The sequence below is a fragment of the Poecilia formosa genome, unplaced genomic scaffold (genome assembly GCF_000485575.1).
Source record: "Poecilia formosa unplaced genomic scaffold, Poecilia_formosa-5.1.2 Scaffold3, whole genome shotgun sequence".
NCBI classification, from domain to species: domain Eukaryota; kingdom Metazoa; phylum Chordata; class Actinopteri; order Cyprinodontiformes; family Poeciliidae; genus Poecilia; species Poecilia formosa.
Genome location: NW_006799942.1, coordinates 3,801,866 through 3,820,021, shown reverse-complemented (window position 1 = coordinate 3,820,021; position 18,156 = coordinate 3,801,866). Strand labels below are relative to the sequence as shown.

General features: G+C 38.4%; 1 protein-coding gene across 1 annotated transcript in view; it reads right to left on the bottom strand.

The window, feature by feature from the left end:
- tiam1a (TIAM Rac1 associated GEF 1a) overlaps positions 1-18,156 on the bottom strand; it is a 62,901-nt gene that overhangs the window by 40,008 nt on the left and 4,737 nt on the right. Inside the window, exons 2-3 of the mRNA XM_007555595.2 lie at positions 3,860-3,962; positions 824-1,473 (exon numbers count right to left, since the gene is read on the bottom strand). Of these exons, the coding sequence (XP_007555657.1) occupies positions 824-1,466 (643 nt within the window). The 5' untranslated portion in view covers positions 1,467-1,473; positions 3,860-3,962. The remainder of the gene's footprint in view (positions 1-823; positions 1,474-3,859; positions 3,963-18,156) is intronic.

Below are 18,156 nucleotides of genomic sequence, written 5' to 3'. Positions count from 1 at the left end.
CCAAAGCTTTTGACCTGTATGCATAGTTGGTCTGTCTGGTGTGTCCTTTGGCCTTCATAATGTAATTTGTTCATTAATGTTTTTCATTAAACCTCCAAACACAGATGTATTTAGCTCATCTTTAACATACATAGATGAAGAAGGTTATTGTTGCAACCAGACAAAATGTGAAAAGTTCAGAGGGTGTCAACTATTTTGCAAGGTTCTGCACTTTCAGGGTTCATTCCTGTATTTGACTTCAGCATTGCAAGCTTATGTCTTGCGAATCATGATTGCCAAAGTGTGTGTGCGCGGGTGTGTTTGTGTGAATGCACGAAGCCTATACATTATGCTGACCCATCTGACCACTTATGGGAGCCCTTTAAGCCTTCATCAGTTAAGTTGACAGCCACTGCCTGATGTCACGTTGGACTGCTTGAGCTCCTGCAGGGCTCCAGTTAAACTAACAAACCTGTGATTAACTGAACTGCTGCAAGTGATGGATAGCAATGGACCTTTAATCAGCACAGTGTCTCAAATCATTTTTCCCTCTCAGCCAGTGCCTATGATTTTCTCACCTCCTTCCCCTCTCATTGCCTGCATTCTGAAGGCAATCAGTCTCTCCTGCTTACATCTTCTAAGAAATATTTTTATGATTAATTCTGGTAAAACATATGCATATCTAACAAAATATCACCTACAAATGAGAACATGGAGGTTGAAACTGAAAGCATAAAATTTGGTGTTAGTGTGGAAGGAAACAGGACTGGACAGTGACAGAATACATGCAAAAAGCAGTCTTTTATGTCCACGTTTTGTTTTTTTTTGTTTTTTTTGTCCTTACCTACACTCCCTCTGAGACGCGTGAATTGCTCCTCCTCCTCTTCCTCTCCTCCGTCGATTATGTCTTCTGTACTGGTAAGATTTTCCTGGCTCAGGTCGGACATGGAGAACTCCAGGCTGTCTTCTCTCCACATGTCTGCTGACTTTGATCGCTTCTTTATAAAAGTTCCTCCATCTCTGGGACCTTCAGTCATTCTTTGGAGGTATCTTTCTTCCCCAGGAACATCTCCCTCCCCCATAGAGTCCTCTTCTCCATCCTGAGCAATAGTGTCTGCCTCTGAGGTCTCAGGAGTTGGCGTGGCCACGGGCTCGTCCTCATGTTGATAGGAGTCCGGCCTCATTGTCATTGAGATGCGTTGTGTCCAGTGAGGGTTGATGCCAAACTCTCCCAGCTCATCTGTGCCATTGAAAAGTTCCAGTCCACTCTCGGCTAAGGACTGTGGGATACTCGGTGTGCTGGAAGAGCGAGTGGAGGTCTCTGAGTTTCTGTACTCCTGCTTCGCAGTCGAAGAGAGCCTTTGCCGGCGAGTGACCGACTTCTTGTTGGTGAGGCGGAGCGAGCGGGATGTTTGTTTACGGGAAAGGTGTACCGCTTCATTGCCGTACACACTGCTGTCTCCGTTCTGACTCTCCACGTTTCCCATGATTTAACTGGACAGAAAGGAGAAAAACCACCGTAAGACAAAGCTTTAACTCCCTTCTGATTTAGCCTGAATAAAGCCTAGGAAAAAACCACATTTAAGTACAGCCCTTCCAGTTTTGTTTTGAAAAGAGAGGTAGGGTAGAGGCCAGCTCAGATCTTGTAGTTATATTGACTTGACTTGATTTGAGACATTTGTCCAGTGAGGGTAAACACTGGAAAAACTTTCTGAAATGTATGTAGTGATCTTTTGATGGCCATAGGTCTCCAGTATTGTTTTGTGAAGGCACTTATAGCAGTTGGATTGGTTCTTTACTGACATGAGTTTCTCTGTAATAGCTAACTGATACTCTTCTGTATATGACTCAGATTTATGCACCTTTTAAAACATTTGCTTGGATTACTAGTTGTGTGATTACCTCTTTATCTTTGAGCAAAACAGAAACAATTGCTTGAAATAGATTGGAACAACATGCAAAGCCTCATTTAAACGTTCACAAATATTTCAGAATGCTGTTGTCAACAACAAGCAAAATGATAAAATTTCTGTTTTAGATTCTGATCGCTGAGCTCTTTCCCTCCCGTCCATAGCCATCACTAGCCTCAACAACGTTTTGAAGAAATTTGTATGAGTTCCTACAATATTTCTTTTGGGATAAGCAAAGTGTTCTTGAATTCAAACTAAACTTTCAAAATATCTGTGTGCACATGGCAAGCAGTTAAATGTCAGGAACCAGTATCTAATCTTTAAACTAAACATTTTGTTTCTCACTCTCTCCAATCTCAATAAAAACATTGTTTTCTGCCAAAGGCTGACAACTTGGGATCAAGCCTTTCAGGCTGGGACAACAAAGATGTTGAATAACCTATTGCCGCAACTGCATGAGTTTGATTCCCTGTATTATTTAAAAAAAAAAAAAAAAAAAAAAAAAAGTCACAGATCTTTCTATTTAGTCTGACATTTGCCTGAAGTTTATACTGCCAGTGGCAATGTTTTTATATCAATCATCTCATGGGTGTTTTTCTATTTTTTTTTTATCTCTGCTTTGCTTTAAAGCCTCTCTTTATTTACTGTTTTAACTTCTGTGATTTTAATGGTGGACATATTTGGGCTTTAAAAATAAAATTAGACACATTCAAGAGTTTAAACATGATCTTCAAGAGCTCTATCTTTGTCGTGTCTATAAACGTGCAACTGTGATAATCTAAACTCCTTTACTGAGAAGAACTCTTGGTACTGAGGATACATTTTTAGACAAACTGATGGGAGAAAGAGAGGATGCAATCGACAGAAGGCAAATACATGAGTCAAACATGAGATGTGCCTGTGCTTGCTCTATCTAATGTTTTTTTTTTTTGCTTTAAACAAATTCATTGACATCACTACAGAACTAGCGTGCCAGATCCTTCTAATGTTCAAAAACCGAGCAAACAAAACTGAGGATAAGACCTTTGGCAGGGAAAATGTTGATTTCTTTTTTAATTTTACAATCATATTAATATAGTATGTCACATACTTTCTTAATTTCTTGTAAAGAGTATAAACGACAAACCCCTAATAGTTGTCCACTGCAAAAAAAGTCAAGAGTTTATGGTGACTGTACATAAAAACAGCATTCAGCAAGGGCAAGTACAATTCCATGACCCGCTTAATAACTTAAATTTAAACACCATGAGTTGTTGTCGTGCTTTGCATACTTTAACTGTCATTCAAATAAGACTGGAGATCAAGTACGCCCAGAAGTGAGCTGGAAAGTCCCCTACAGCTTTTTAAGCCATATGTTATCAGATACAGTCAGTTGATTTGGTTACTGCGGCACGTACGGGAAAACTGCACAGAAGAGTCCAACACTGACAGAGATCTAAAGAGAACGTCAACCGAAAATGTGCTGCTTTCACATGTTTTGTGGCAAGAATTTATTTATACTGTTTTTGTATGGGAAAATCTTGATTTTATTTTTATTTTAATTTATGCAATAGAAAAAAAAGTCTAACTCTAAAATTCCCAAATTTTAAAACAAGTTGTTTGAATTGCATCCAACTGTGTTATATTAAATTTATTTTCTCAACAAAGTGAACAAAGCAGGTTTTAGGGCATATTTTGTTGATTGTAGGAGAATATTTGTGCTTCTATAAGCTTAAGGCTTAATGCTATTTAATGCTATTGAGGCTCAAGTAGTTGCTGTATCAGCTGCTGTCAGATCAGTTTGTACTCTGTGAATCACACATTGTCAAACCCACGCCATTAGTCTCTTAGCTGTGAAGAGAGAGAGAGGGACACTAAAAGTTTTAAACAATTTTATTTTTTTTTTTCTGTTTTGAGCTGGAAAATCTTCTATGCAGGCTTCTTCATAAAAATGTAACATCTACGAAGCAACAAAAGTTACTTGTATTCACCTGTGTTTCAGGAACCGGATCACCATCTTCCCATCATTACTGGGATTTGATATTCCACCGATAACATGGTCTAAACAGGCTCAAATGCTGGAAACACTTTGCCCTAAAAGAAACAAGAACAGATAGAGGCATTTCAGCTTCAGACAAAAGATGGTAAGCAAAAAGGACTTCCAATATTAAGAAATGAAGAATCTTCAAGATTCTTCTTGGAGATTCTTGTGAAAAACCAATTGTTGTTTTTTCTTTTAAAAAAAGAAGATGAAATATCTGCCTAAAGCACCATGTGAAGCTGTCATACAGACCATCAGCTGAGGGCTGAGCTCTTGTGAAAAAGTTGTTCACCCCTTAGGAAAAGTTTCCTTGGACTGATGACAGAGAATTGGAAACTTTTTGCATGCTGTGCATCCTTTTACATCTGCTTAAAAACTAACACAGAATTAAAAATAACAGCATAACACCAGAAGTTCAAACACAAACCTAATGTAAAAATCTTGGGTTGCTGTTATATTTCAGGACCTGGAGGATTTCATCTATGTGGACATCAATTCATGACTTTAAATTCAACCGCAAAAGGGTTATTAAGTGGGCAGTGATTGAAAGCACACCAGTAAGTCCAACTCTAAATGGCTCAAAGGAAAAAAAATCTAAATAAAGGATTTGGATTGATTGAGGCAAGTCCAGACATATATCAATACATATATAATTTTAGTTAAATCAAATCCTCATTTGAGAAATGCAGTTTGTATTTTCTGATGTTTTTGTTTGAGATTAATGTGTTTAATGATCTAAACGATGTCATTAGAAAGAAGACGATATGTAAAAGTAGTATGTAAAAGGGATACTTTTTCAAATCAAATTACGAAATCTAACTCATTGTCTCAATAAGACAGATTACTAGAAGACAACCAACAAAGACCAAAGCTGAAAATGAGACACAAACTTCAAAGCTGCCGTGTTCATTTACACACCTAGAATTTCTTTGAGATCTTCCCCTCACACTCTTGCGACCCCAAACCAAGCAGGCATGCACAGACATGAAACATTTTGGGAAAATACCCCTTTGTCTCCCAGCTGACAAAGAAATGTGTTCACCCATACACGCTGTTTACTGAATAATACTGATCCTTGCCAAAGCAACCTAATTTTCTCTGGTACCAGCCCTTAGCTGCTGGGTTCCGATTTCCACACTGCTCTATGCATTAATGATTGGAGGTCACGAAAGTGCAAGCACAGTTGTTTGAGGGTTGATGTGGACCTATATCCAGTTGGCAGATTAAGTATTTTGCTCTTCTAAAATAAATTTGGCAAATCTTCATAATGGCATCACTCATTTGGACAGTGTAGATGGTCAGGACCTGCTGGACTATGCTGTTCTCCAGGGTGCCAAGACAATTATTTGATCTGACTATGATTCTCAAGGGAAATAAGATAGATATGATAATAGAGGAAAAACATATTCTGTATGAGATATTAAAAAATCTATCCGTTTGAAGGCAGATGGTATGCCCTCAGCCCTCAGCTGATGGTCTGTATGACAGCTTCACATGGTGCTTAGGCAGATATTTCATCTTCTTTTTTTAAAGAAAAAAACAACAATTGTTTCTTTTATCTATTTTGGTCTACGGTGCTGATATGAATATACATTATATTGCCCTTTCCAAATAATTGACTCCAGTTATTAATGTTATAAGTGGGGATTATTGTTTGTAATCAAACACTGTTTATTTATTTGAGACAGAAGTACATTAAATCTTCCTTGTTAGATTTTTGAGAAAATGAGACAATCCGAACACTCTACCCTTATTATGAAACATGGTGGCGGTATCAGAATGGATGTTTGGGAATACTTTTCTCCAGCAGGGACGTGGGAGCTGGTGAGAGTCGATAGAAACTTAGATGGAGTTAAATTCAGTGCCATTTCTGAGAAAACCAGTTTTAAAACTGGAAAATACTTGAGGTTCAGCTTCAGGTAGAACAGCAATCCTGAACATACAAGAGAAGAGAAGAAACTCAGTCTGATTAGACTAAATAATATGTGTTAGAACGGACTTGTGGAAGTTTGAATCAAACTGAGAATATGCGGCTAGACTTCGGATTATTGCTCACACGCCAGTCAATGCATGCACAAAACTGGTAGAGGCATATCTACGAAGCGCTGACTCACTTTTTAGATGATTTTTTTAGTCAAATAAAATTCAAAACCTATTATTAATTTATTTTCTTTCCACTTAGCTGAGTCTGTGTTGATCTCATCGGATTTCAGGGAAACACTTTGAGGTTGTAAAGTGACAAAATAGTGTTTAATGAGCTTACAAGGCACTGGATGAGTATTTATCTGATTCAGCTTAACCACTGTAGCACATTTCACCCCGCCCTTGAGAAGTACTTATATAAGCTCAACTTGGACCCTGAGAATTCTCCTCCTCTTCCTCTCACTTTGCCCTTTGTTTCTCATCTCTCTTCTGTTTCATCTGCTCTGATGAAGTCAGCCCACATGCCGTCCACCCACCCTCTGAAAATAACCGAATTAAATAATGATAATGATTTATGCAAAGACAGATCGTGCTTAGCGGCTGAACAGCTACAGCTGGAAGCACACCATTGAACAAATAAAATTGTTAGCAAGGGTGTATTTAAGTTTCAGAGCTAGTGATGGTGATATATATATATATGGATTATATGTGGATTTATTTACATGGATTGTTGCAAATCCATGTAGATAAATCTGGTTTTCAGTCTAGAAAAGGGAAGGTTGAAAAAAAAAAAAAACATACACAGGCCAAAGAAACACAAAAATAAATCAAGTGGAGCCCCACACAGGGGAAATCAAAGTGTTTTCTTTTCTCTGGCTATGTGCAAACTAAAATGTTTTGTCTCTCCATCGTTCCTCTCCTTATGCCCCGAAGCAAGGTATGGGAAGTGGAGAGGAGGGGTAACAAGGGTAGGTGAAACAAGGCTCTAGGCGAATCGCACTAGGGAGGACGATGAGAGAGGGGGGGAAATATTGGGATTCAGCACTGAAAATAGAATTTTATTATGACGAGGTGAGAAGAGAAAGTGGTGCAAGACAAGATGGAGAGATAGCAGGAGAAAAACTGGGGGGGTCCTATTGTTTGTGTGGTTTAAGTGGATAAGTAGACATGTGCTCTGTCTGCCTATCCTCAGGCTTAATTGAAGGAGCTGAGACAAAAGGGGAAAGATAATTATTCGCTCTCTTTCTCTCAGCCTCTCATTTCTCGCAGTATATTAACACGTGGAGGGAGTGCATCAGCACAATAGCTTGCGCAACAGCAGCCACAGCATCATTATCATGCAGACGTGCTCACTTAGGGACGAGTATGCAGACTGACACATCGAGAGAAGACAAAGAAAAGTTGGGAGAACACTTTAAAAAACACACACACAACTAAATGTTTCGTTTCATTTTAAAGTTTACATTTGACTTTTCCTCGCAGATTTTATCACCAGCAGCCAGGTGTTAAAAAGAGACAGAACAATAAAGAAGAAGCAGAGCATCGCACAGAGCAGGCAGGAGGTGTCAGAAAGCACCGCTGTGTCGGAGCTGTCAGGCTCTTATTGCCACAACATGATGGTTTCATTAAAGAATCATCAACACCTATACGCTTTCACATCTATCACACACCTGAGCACAGACACCCGGGCAAGCAGACTGTTACGCGTACGGCGATGCAATGCAATGCAGCACGCACACACGCACCTGCACAATCCAGAGAGAAATGTGAGCAGGTTCTTCACCTCACACGCATACACTCACTCTTTGGAAAAACGCCAAAAGCTTGTCAGAACAGTCACAGAGCAGGCACACCCTAAACTTCCCCCCCGACGGTCTTTTCATCTCTCCACCTGTCTCTCCCAGCTCCACCCTGACATGACACACATCTCAGCTCTGCAGACTCAAACAGCGTATGCTTGGATACTCTACTGTACAACTGTGCATCAATGAGAATAAACAAAACTTGTGTTGTTGCGTTTATTATGAGGCTGTCATGGCACGGATCGCACTATGACGCATCTAATGTAATCAAACAGTTTTTTCTATTATTACACAACACAGCAACAAAATCTTGTGTGTACTTGCTAACAAAATATTGTGTTATTATAGGATTTGGCATAAAATTACAGCAAATCTAACCTTCCAGTAACCAGCACTGTCTCACTCAGGTTAGATTTGAGCTGAGTAAAATCAGTATGTGAGGTCAGTCACATACTGAGGTCATGCGACTTGACCTCAGTAACAACAACTGCCTGTTCTTAATCAACTCACGTTGGCAAGTAAAATATAATATTTTATCAGAGAAATAAAATGAAGCTGAAAGGTTTTTTTACTGTCAAGGAATATTTGTGGGATCTTCAGGGAATTCTTCAAACACAGAGGAAAAAGTGGAGTTTTGCAGATGAAACGTAAAATGCATCCACTTTCATAACAATTAGTACATTTTTTATAGTCTTTACTAAAGACATGACAATAAAAACAGTTATGTTCACTGTGGTTCAAATTGTGAGGAACATTTTAGCTATCATAGAAAAACAAGCTGTCTAAATTAGTTGTTTTGTTGTTGTTTTTGTTATTTGGCTTCTAGCTATTAATTCCCAACTATGTACTGGTTTGCTTGCACTTTCAAGACATTACAAAGGTTTAAAGCCAAGGTATCCAAATCACTCCAATGTTCCTTCCTACTGCTCTGACTTGTTACAATCCAACTAATGTTTAACCAAAATTAATAGAAAGATGAAGCTGGCTGTTTGGAAGTATTTTTGGTAGCAGCAAATATTTAAATAATCATAAATTCCCATTTTTACTGAGGTAGAGAATTCAAATTACATTTGGCAAGCTAAGCAGCCAACTGTTGTCTGGCTACCTGCCTGACTAATTAACTATTCAACATTAGTATGTTGACTCCCAGTGTTATTTTATGAAATGGAGAGAAGAAAAAAATATATAATATTCCATGCAATGAGAACATTTGCTTGGAAACCACTCAAAAGTTGAACTTATGTTCTGAGGTCCACAATTAGTTGCATTTTAATCAAAAACTACACATCGACAAAAGAAGCGATGTTCTCAATTGAAAAATCCCTTTTGCTGCTAATTATAAGATAGTTGTTGTTTTTAATCTGTTATTCAGGTTATTCAAACATCAGAATAGTGCAAAGTGCTCTAATACTAATTCAACTTTCAAGTGTTTCAGGAATCCCAGATCATTCATTGAACTTCTTTGAAAAAGTTCTTCTTTAGAAATATGAACAGTGGCCCCTGACATTAGCGATGGGTATGTCTCTGCTTGCTGTAACATGCTTTGCACTGAGATAGTATTTTAGGTCTGAATAGCTTCTGTGATATCTCCTTTTTGCACAACTTGCACACCACATCATTCCCAGTGTCCTATCACGCAGCTTTTGGAAGAAAAAATGAACACCTGGGTTTGCGGATGTCGCTTTTGTGTCAGATTTATGGGCATACCAGAAATATGCAAACACAAAAGTGCCAGCTAGAAATTTTGTATGTTTAAAAAAAGAGCAATTAATTGCATTGACATTTTAACATGTTAAAATCTATGTAATTAATTAAGAAAAAAAATGTAATAATTTCCTTGAGACTTCTGCCCTAACATTTTATATCCCTCACACTGTCTTTAGTCGTCTTTCTACAGAACCTTTCTAGATGGAGAAAACGAGGCTAAGTTAGCATAGTGCGGAATCAGATATGTGACAAAAAAGTTCTATTTATCAAAGAATATTATTTCTTTATTTTCCTGAAGTCACCTGTACACACTCACAAGCCTGGAATAATGCACGTTTTCTTTTGAATATAATGAGCACACTGTGAAAGGTGTGTAGATACAGAGGCGCTGGTGCTCCAAATAAATAAAGAATAAATAAAAAAGAATCAGAGACCTAACCACGAGCACCTGCCTTTATGTGTATACCTATGTAGAGTGTGTGGGTGCATTGTTCATGTTTGTGGAGGAAATGCATTTATCTTGTGCACAGGCAGTGCTCTGAAAACATCCCCATTGTAGACATGGGAGACAACGCTCCACTGCACTCCCACAGATCCTCTGAGAGAAAACTGTCTGAGACACAGAATTCCCTGGAAGACAGAGATTAGCTTCTTATTCATCCTTTTGGGATCTGACAAGGCACGCGCCACTACCCCCCACTCTTAGCTTCAGCACACACACAGACAGACAGACAGACGGAGAGACACATACAATGTGCCTTCCAGCACAAGTTTCAGCAGCTTCTTAAATCAAGCCATTTGTTTTAAAGATAAGTGATTATTTACTTCCCTAAAGAACATTTTCTCTCTGAATCAAAACAAGAAAGTTAAGTGGATTGAGATGAGAAGATTGTCATATTTTTCTGGGACCTTTTCTTTGCCATTGCCAAACAGAGATATGGTGATGAAGAGTTTGTTGAACAAAACACAAATATTGCCAAATAAAAAGTAAAAATTGAAGCTTAAACACAGAATTAGATAGCTGGTAATGCTACACATAATCTGCAACCCAAAAAGTAGAAAAAATCATTTTAGATTTTGGGTCAGTGTGCCAACTCGGGACAAAGTAAGTGAGAAAGAGATGCATTTGAATTAAACTACCAGTCATTTTATTCCAGTTGGCTCCTCAAGTGTCAGTAACCTCATTAAAGTCTCTCGTTTGCCTCTCTAGCAGCTTACGTCGTACGCTTCTTACCTCAGAATCTAGCTGCGTTTTCTCTGCAGCTTGCTGCAGTCTGGGATTACCATATTTTAAAGAAGACGGCTCCTTCCACAGGCCTTTTATTGAGTGAAACGCCAGAGAGAGTCAATGAATGTATGTAGCTTTTAATGTTTAACTCAGTCACAGCTGCAGCACAGCAGAGCATGAACTACCAGAAGTCCCTGTGAGCATTCCGAGATCCGAAAACCCCTGAAGATGCATATTTTAACACCAGGATCTTACACACGACAAAGTCAAGGTCGAGATCAGGGAATGTCAGTCTCAACTAAATCTCTGCAGATCTGCATTGTTGTACTACACCACCGGAAATCCATCAGCAGGCTGAATTGTAGATGCTAAAATACCATTTGTTGTTGTTAAATATTAATAAATCTTCTCCTGCTTCTACCAGTCCTCAATCAACGAATAATTCCTGATGAAGCACTGATTGCACAGACATTACAATCACCTCATAAGGCATCGAAATCAATCAACTGAATATGCATGTTGTGATTTTCCACTGCAAACATAGAAGTGGGAGATATATTGTGTATCCCCTAGTAATTACTTCTGTTATTTGTATTTATTTATTTCCAGATACTTTAAAGTCATTTTTGTACTTGTTAACTTTTGAAAGCTTATGTGAAATTTATGATTAACCACATAGAGAAGTCACACTTTATATGCATTGAGATCAAAAGTCCTCTTTAAGTATGATTCAATTGTTTCTGCAGTTCATTTTTAGGTTTAGAGACATTGCAATAGTAACATGATCCTACTTAACAGGCATCAAGGGAATCCGAAGGCTAATTTTCATATCCAACACCCCAAGTTGATGATCCAAGCACTAACCGTTCAAAAGTGCTGTGGTGGTAAAAAGAAAAAGTAGCTAACTTCATAATAACAAGGCAGCTATGTTGTTTTGGCATAGCCGTGTGATTTAGGCAAAAGATAAATCAATTTTACTTCACCTTGAAGTCCAATGCTGACACACACAGATGGGAATAGATGCAACTAAAATGGCAGGTAATACTTCAGACCGGGCCTGTGTGAACTGATGGGGCGGGGGGGTGAAATAACAGGGCAGCTGAGTGGGTGAGTACAAGGGATGAGCGTGTTTGAGCCAAAGGTAGACAGAGGTGGGAGGCTGGAACTGGGGGATGGGATGACAGAGACAAGAGAGTCAAATCAACAGAGGACGGTGCTAAAAGGGGAACGAGAGGCTGCTAATTCAGTGGGTTGATGGTGGAGTCGAGTGACGGGCCACAGGTAGATGGATGACTGATGAGTGCTGAGGTGGAAGGAAACATGAGAGGTAAAGATGTGGAGTGGGCCTGATAGGTCCTGAGGGGCTGATAGAGATAGATGCTGTGTCAGTTCAAAGTAGGGCAGATATGAACAGGTTTGATTTGTTGTCAGAGACAGAGCGGCTGTAAGACTATCAGGGGAGAGCTGCTCAGGTTTGTAATGCCTGTGTTGTATGTTTGTGTTTGAAATTTTCACTCATGTACTGATGGTGGTAAGTTTACCCTAAGGAGCGGCATGTGATGACAAAACTATCGATCTTGTTAACCACTGACAACAGAAGAGTCACAAAAATATAGCAGTGAAACTGTTGTAGGTTCATATAGTGGCCCTTATATGACAGGAGAGTAAAAACATTATACGGATGATTACTCTGAAGAAACTTCTAAGACAAACCTGAAGGAGGTCTGTTCTCGATTTTGCACATTTTACACATGTATGATATACAAATAGTTGTCAACCTTGTAAAGCGAATTCATGAACAAAAGTAAATCAGGAAAAAATGCACATTATCAGCTCTAATCAGCAAATGCTTGCTCAAAAACATGTCATACATTAACTCTACTGAGTCAATGTAGTCAACACGGAAGCTGCTATGAAAGAAGAAAACTTGTTTTTAGCATGGTCAGCATCAATTAAGTGTTTACAATGACTTTAAACGAAGCAGATATGTGAATCGAAACTGTGAGGATATGCTTGCTGTTAATACCTGGCACAAGGGCAGGAGAAATGCATTGGCTTTTAGCAGAAAAGAGGCTAGTGAAGTAGACCTATAGGTCTCTTTTATCTGAACCTTAAGTGGTACAACCTTCTGAAAATTTCATAGTTGGGTTAAATATCTAAATTTTTAAGGGAATATACACACAGAAGTTATGCTAAATTGACAAAGGAACAAAAAGAAGCAACAAATCATGACAGAAAAAAGTATAACACTCAACATTTCTCCGTGCAATTGCAGTACAAATATGTGCCGGAAGGAGACCAAGAAGAGGTGCCTTGTAAATAAAAAATTAAATAAAAAAGAAATCCCATTTTTGAGAATTCTCATGAATTGTGATTCATGAGAATCACAATTCTCATGAATTGTGAGAAATCACAATTCATGATTTCTCACAATCATGAATTGTGAGAAAAATTCATGATAGGGATAGGGAACCTATAAGTCAAGAATTGTGTTTGACTTATAGGACTTGTTTATGAAGTTATTGGAAGCAGTTCCATGAGTAAAAGAGCTACTGCACTACTACTGGTACAGTCACTCTTATGAAATGCTACACCTTTCTACTGAAATAATTGTTTTATCTTATTTTTGTGGAAAAAACAATTAGAGCTGTAGCATACACTGAAATAATTCTCACCTCTTTTAATGTAAATCATGTTTTCTCCATTAATCCAGATTCAAATTACCTATTAATAGCAACTCAAAACAAAACTCTGACAAAATTAGCAAAAGTAGTTGTATAAATCATGGTTCTGAAAATGTCCTATTAAAGGAATACCACCTTTGTCTGGCTTTTGCAGTCACAGTGGACCAAAGGTAGTTTGATGAATTATTATTATGAACACTGCAATACTGCGATGCATGATTAGTGTATTATTTTGAATGCGCTCTCGAAGTTAAGCAGTGGGAAGTAAATAATACATAAACCAGCACTTTCTTAATTAAGCTTACCACTGAGGCATGAAAATCCCTAATCATCAAGGGGCAAGTGAGAGGCTTTGTGGAAGGAAGAGAAAATGAAAGATTAAAAGTTACAGAGATAAACTAAGCCATTAGTGACTAAACCTGACAAAAGGTGCTGGTGAGGTTGTGAAACATGTTAATAGCAGAGAAATGGGCACAGAGCAGATCTGGAGGGGAAGTGGGGGAGGGGAAGAGCGGGATAAGGAAAGGGGAAGTTTTCTCAGTGCATCCATGCAGCTGAGTCAACAACAGCAAGTGCAAACAGAGTGGCCCCCCTATAAAGAGAGACAAGACTATACCCCCCAGGGAGCGAGGGGAGAAAGAAGCGCTCAGTGAGAACGTGACAAATAAGCATCAGCTGTTTCTCTGTGCTTTACGCTCACAAATACATGACTAGACAATACAAGATGTTCTGGGCTTTCTAACAAAAAAACATCATAGCTACAGAGAGAAGAAACAGATTCCCCAATGTTTAAAGTGTGAAATAAAGCAGATTTCACTCAGGGACAATTTGCATCACTTTTCACATGATTGTTTCACAGAAGAGACCCACCCTTCTTTTCTCACTTCATTTTTACATCGTACAGAAAAACAAAAAATGTCCTCATGCATGAAGGTGTGACCAATTCAGAGAATGACCTACGCCCAGACTGCGAAACGGGTGTTCTTCAAAGGTTTTAAAAACATTAATCCACCTCAGTGATTATGTCACAGAGTGCACTACAGAATTAAACAACATGTTGAAATCCTAGCTGATGTTTTTGAGTATTTCAGCTTATCATCAGTCAGTAAATTACTCACTCTGTCAGGCAACATTTATTTGCTGTATTGCTTTTGCACAAAATGCTTTTTATTTGCTTTTTGAGGATCAACGACGCACCTAGAGGAAGTGTACAACAACCATTGCTGTTTGTGACTGTAAAACAAATACACTTTAGATTATCAACGCTAATGTACACTGATATATGAAGTTTAATGTCTTGAAAGCACCTTGCCTTTCTGTGAGGAAATCAAAACTGGTTTACAGTAAGTGTTATTAATTCTTCATGCACTTCAATGACTCATGTCTATGCTTTTATTTTGAAGTGGTTCCTTTTATTGGAAGGAGGTTTGTTCCGTTTATTTCTTCTTCTTGACGTTCAGTCGATCTGTTTGCTGTTTACTGTTGAGACTGGTGCCGCAGTCATTGACGATGTACGTTGTGGTGTTAGTCATGTGTCAAGAATGTGTGGATGTTGGTTGTCACTTCTGACAGTGCTTCTTGGTCGCAAGTGTGTTTCTATAGTTTTTGAATGTCTGTTTTGCTCTTAATGTTTGGGATTTAGTGTTGAAACTGTCTTTGTATTTGGCTGTTGGTCTTGAGATTTGGGCAGTTGGAAATAGATTGATTCCAGGTGCTGTTCTGCATCATTCAAATTTAAACAGTGCTTTAGAAAGGGAATTAATGCTGATATTTAAGGTTTGTTTGCTCACTGATGTTAATTTTTAAATAGTAATTTGAATCTGTATTATTATTGTATTTTCAGAAACTGCTTCAATTTATTTGCACCGTCCTGTCAGTAATTCTTCAGTAAACCATTTAAACACCCTGATGACCAGGGTGCTTTCTGATCGAAGCCCTATAGTGATCAGTTAAGAAAATCCAGCAACAGAGGTCAAAATCCTCAACAGTAAGATTCATGAAGGACTCATAAATGGTTAAGAACCCTGTTATTAGTTAAGCTGTTAAAACTTTATAAATACAAAGCAGTGATAAAGCAGATATTGCGGAATCAAACACTGTCGCAAAATCTATTATTCAGCAAGATCCTCAACTTTGAAGATGCATTATGTAACTTTTATAAACTTATAAACAATGTGTTTTTTGTTTTTACATATTTGTTATAACTTCCACTGTGCGGTGCAGTTTACGGTAAGATGAGGCAGATGACCCTTAAAAAAATCTCAAAGTGTCATACTGTAACAATATAGTCACAGTTTTAACAAATATGAAAAAAAGCATTGTTTATAAAAGATACATACTTCAGCTTTATGTAAAGTACTAAAACTACCTCAGTGGTAGGTAAGTGGCACTTTACTGCAAAGCGGTCAAGAAAATCATGTTTTTCTCATTTGGTTATATACCCAGATTTTTATTTTAAAAAATCTTCCTAACTCATCTTTTTGTTTTTTTGTTTTTTTAATCAAAAGTGGAACATCTTTATTGAAATAAAACAAACTAAAAGAAGAACATGACTGTACACTCTGTGTTCATTTCAAACCATAATACATGAAATACATTTTAAGAAATCAGATGGTTTTGTAAGGGACATGTACACCCATTTTAACCATCACTGGGTGAACATAAAAGGGTCCTCACATTGCTGCCTATTGAGACTCCAGACAAGGATGTCAATATATGCCATTTAAGTTGAGTCTCTTTAGTAGAAGTGGTTGGATCTAGGTCAATGGGTCCATTTCCTGGGAGTTGATCTCTCGAGTGGACACAAGCTATTATTTGGACCCCAAGTTGCTGCAGTGAATAGAGCCTACCCTCTCAGTACATTAGTGACCTGCATGTGAGATCCACATGACTCTTTGACATGTACGAGAAGGCTGGGACGACAAAGATTGCATGACCGCAGACGTGTACACGTAAACACATTCACATTGATCGCTTCTGCACTGCAGGACAACAACAAAGCCACACAGTCTAATAGAAATCATAAACAGCACTCAACATGGGGGTTCTTTTACCTCCAAAGAGACAAAATCCAGAGAACAAAAGATTGCATGCGGTTTTGCCCGTAAGCCTTCAGCCACACATGCCTATTCACATGCATTTTTGCACACAGTTATTTATACACATACAGCCTTTTCTCTCTGCATTACTTCCAGGTCAATAAGAAGGAGTGTGAAGTGACACGATGTGATGAGCACTAAATTTTCAGCCAAGTCTGCATACTTTCTGTAAGAGTAAAGGAGAAAAAGACAGACAAGGTCTAAATTGCCTATTTCCCCTGTCTTAATTACACAGCGGTTGATCCAAAAGACTCCAAAAGTCAGTATTGTAAGGGTTTGAAGCCAGACTAAATCAAAGAGAGTTCCAACGAGTGCAATTTCTCCCCAGTGCAAACAAATCATAAACACAATCTTCAGAAGACACTCTTTACACCTCTGCTCTAATTCCTCTCTTAAAAGCCTTCTCAACACCTCTCACACACAGATATATTTCCACTCTCTTGCTCTGAGGTCCTTCAGACCAGCTTCCCCTTCTGTTCACACATTTCTTCTCAAGGCATGTTTCCTTTTTCTGTCAGATCCAACTTTCACCCAGTTCATGTCATCAAATGGTACATCCTTCAGATGATATGTTACATATATATTCCTGGATGTGCTGAGGATTCATTTGATTTCAGAATCCAATATGATCGCTGCCAAGGCTTGAGTCATTAACTTTGCACAGACTTAGAAATAATTTACTCCAGTTATTTGCCGGTTTTATAATATCCCTTGTCTCTCATGCAAACAGTTTGAGTTGATCAAAAACGAGTAAAAAATATTTAGCAAAAACCTAAAACACAAAAAATGTTCTAAATGTAAACCTCACCTACCATCCAATAGAATACTGTCGTTATACCACTACATAACAGGGTATATTTTGGAATATACCTATTTTTCCTGCTAAAGAGAAATGATACAATGGACATCCCTTATCTCTAGTAAACACTGCAGGTTGCTCAGTCAGTAAAAAAAAAAAAACATTAGTGTTGCACATCTTTAATACAAGTTTCTTCTTTTCTGCTTTAAATGTAAGTATCTATCCTTCTGCATACAACATTTCAAAAACATGAGCTGGCAACCAGAGCTGATGTGTGGGCTTGAACTCAACACTGATCAGAGATAATACGCAAACATGACAAGGATGGTAAAGCTGTCACGCCAAAGGGGGAAGATAGCAAATATGAAGGAGTGACAGACACGGGCAGATGAAAAGAAAAAGAGAGCACAAGAGAGCAACTGAGGGTGGGAGCAATGGAAGGAAGGAAGTAGAAAACTCCCAATTCATCACAGCAGAGGCGAAAGAACAGACAAAAGGAAGGAAATGAACGAGGACAGATGCCAGCTCATGTCAGTATCGAGACACCCATCCCCCTCAAATGGACCCTTTCCTAAATTACAGGCCTCCAGTCTTGCTCCTCTAACTTGTGGCCCGACCTAAGCCCCTTTCTTCTTCCTCATCAGGCGGAGAAGTCAAAGTTTCCAGCTCCCAACCCAGAGCATTCTTGTCCAACCAGATGAGTGACGTTACAAACAGAGTAAATCTAAACCGTGACGTCAGCACAATATAATGTTCTCACTGACTAATTTAGCAAGTCTTATCCTGCACGGTTTTCCAATGAAAGCCCACTCGTAAACAGACATAAACTCGAACTGCATAGGTTTCCTACTCATTAAAACAATTTTGCCGTGAGACACGTTACAAGACACAGGGTTCCCATGTGGTTCCCAAACTGGTTCGAAAGTTTTAAACAAACCACTAGAGAGGCTATCTTTAAGAATTTTTTGCTAACAAACGAAATACATCAAACTTCATAAACTGTGAT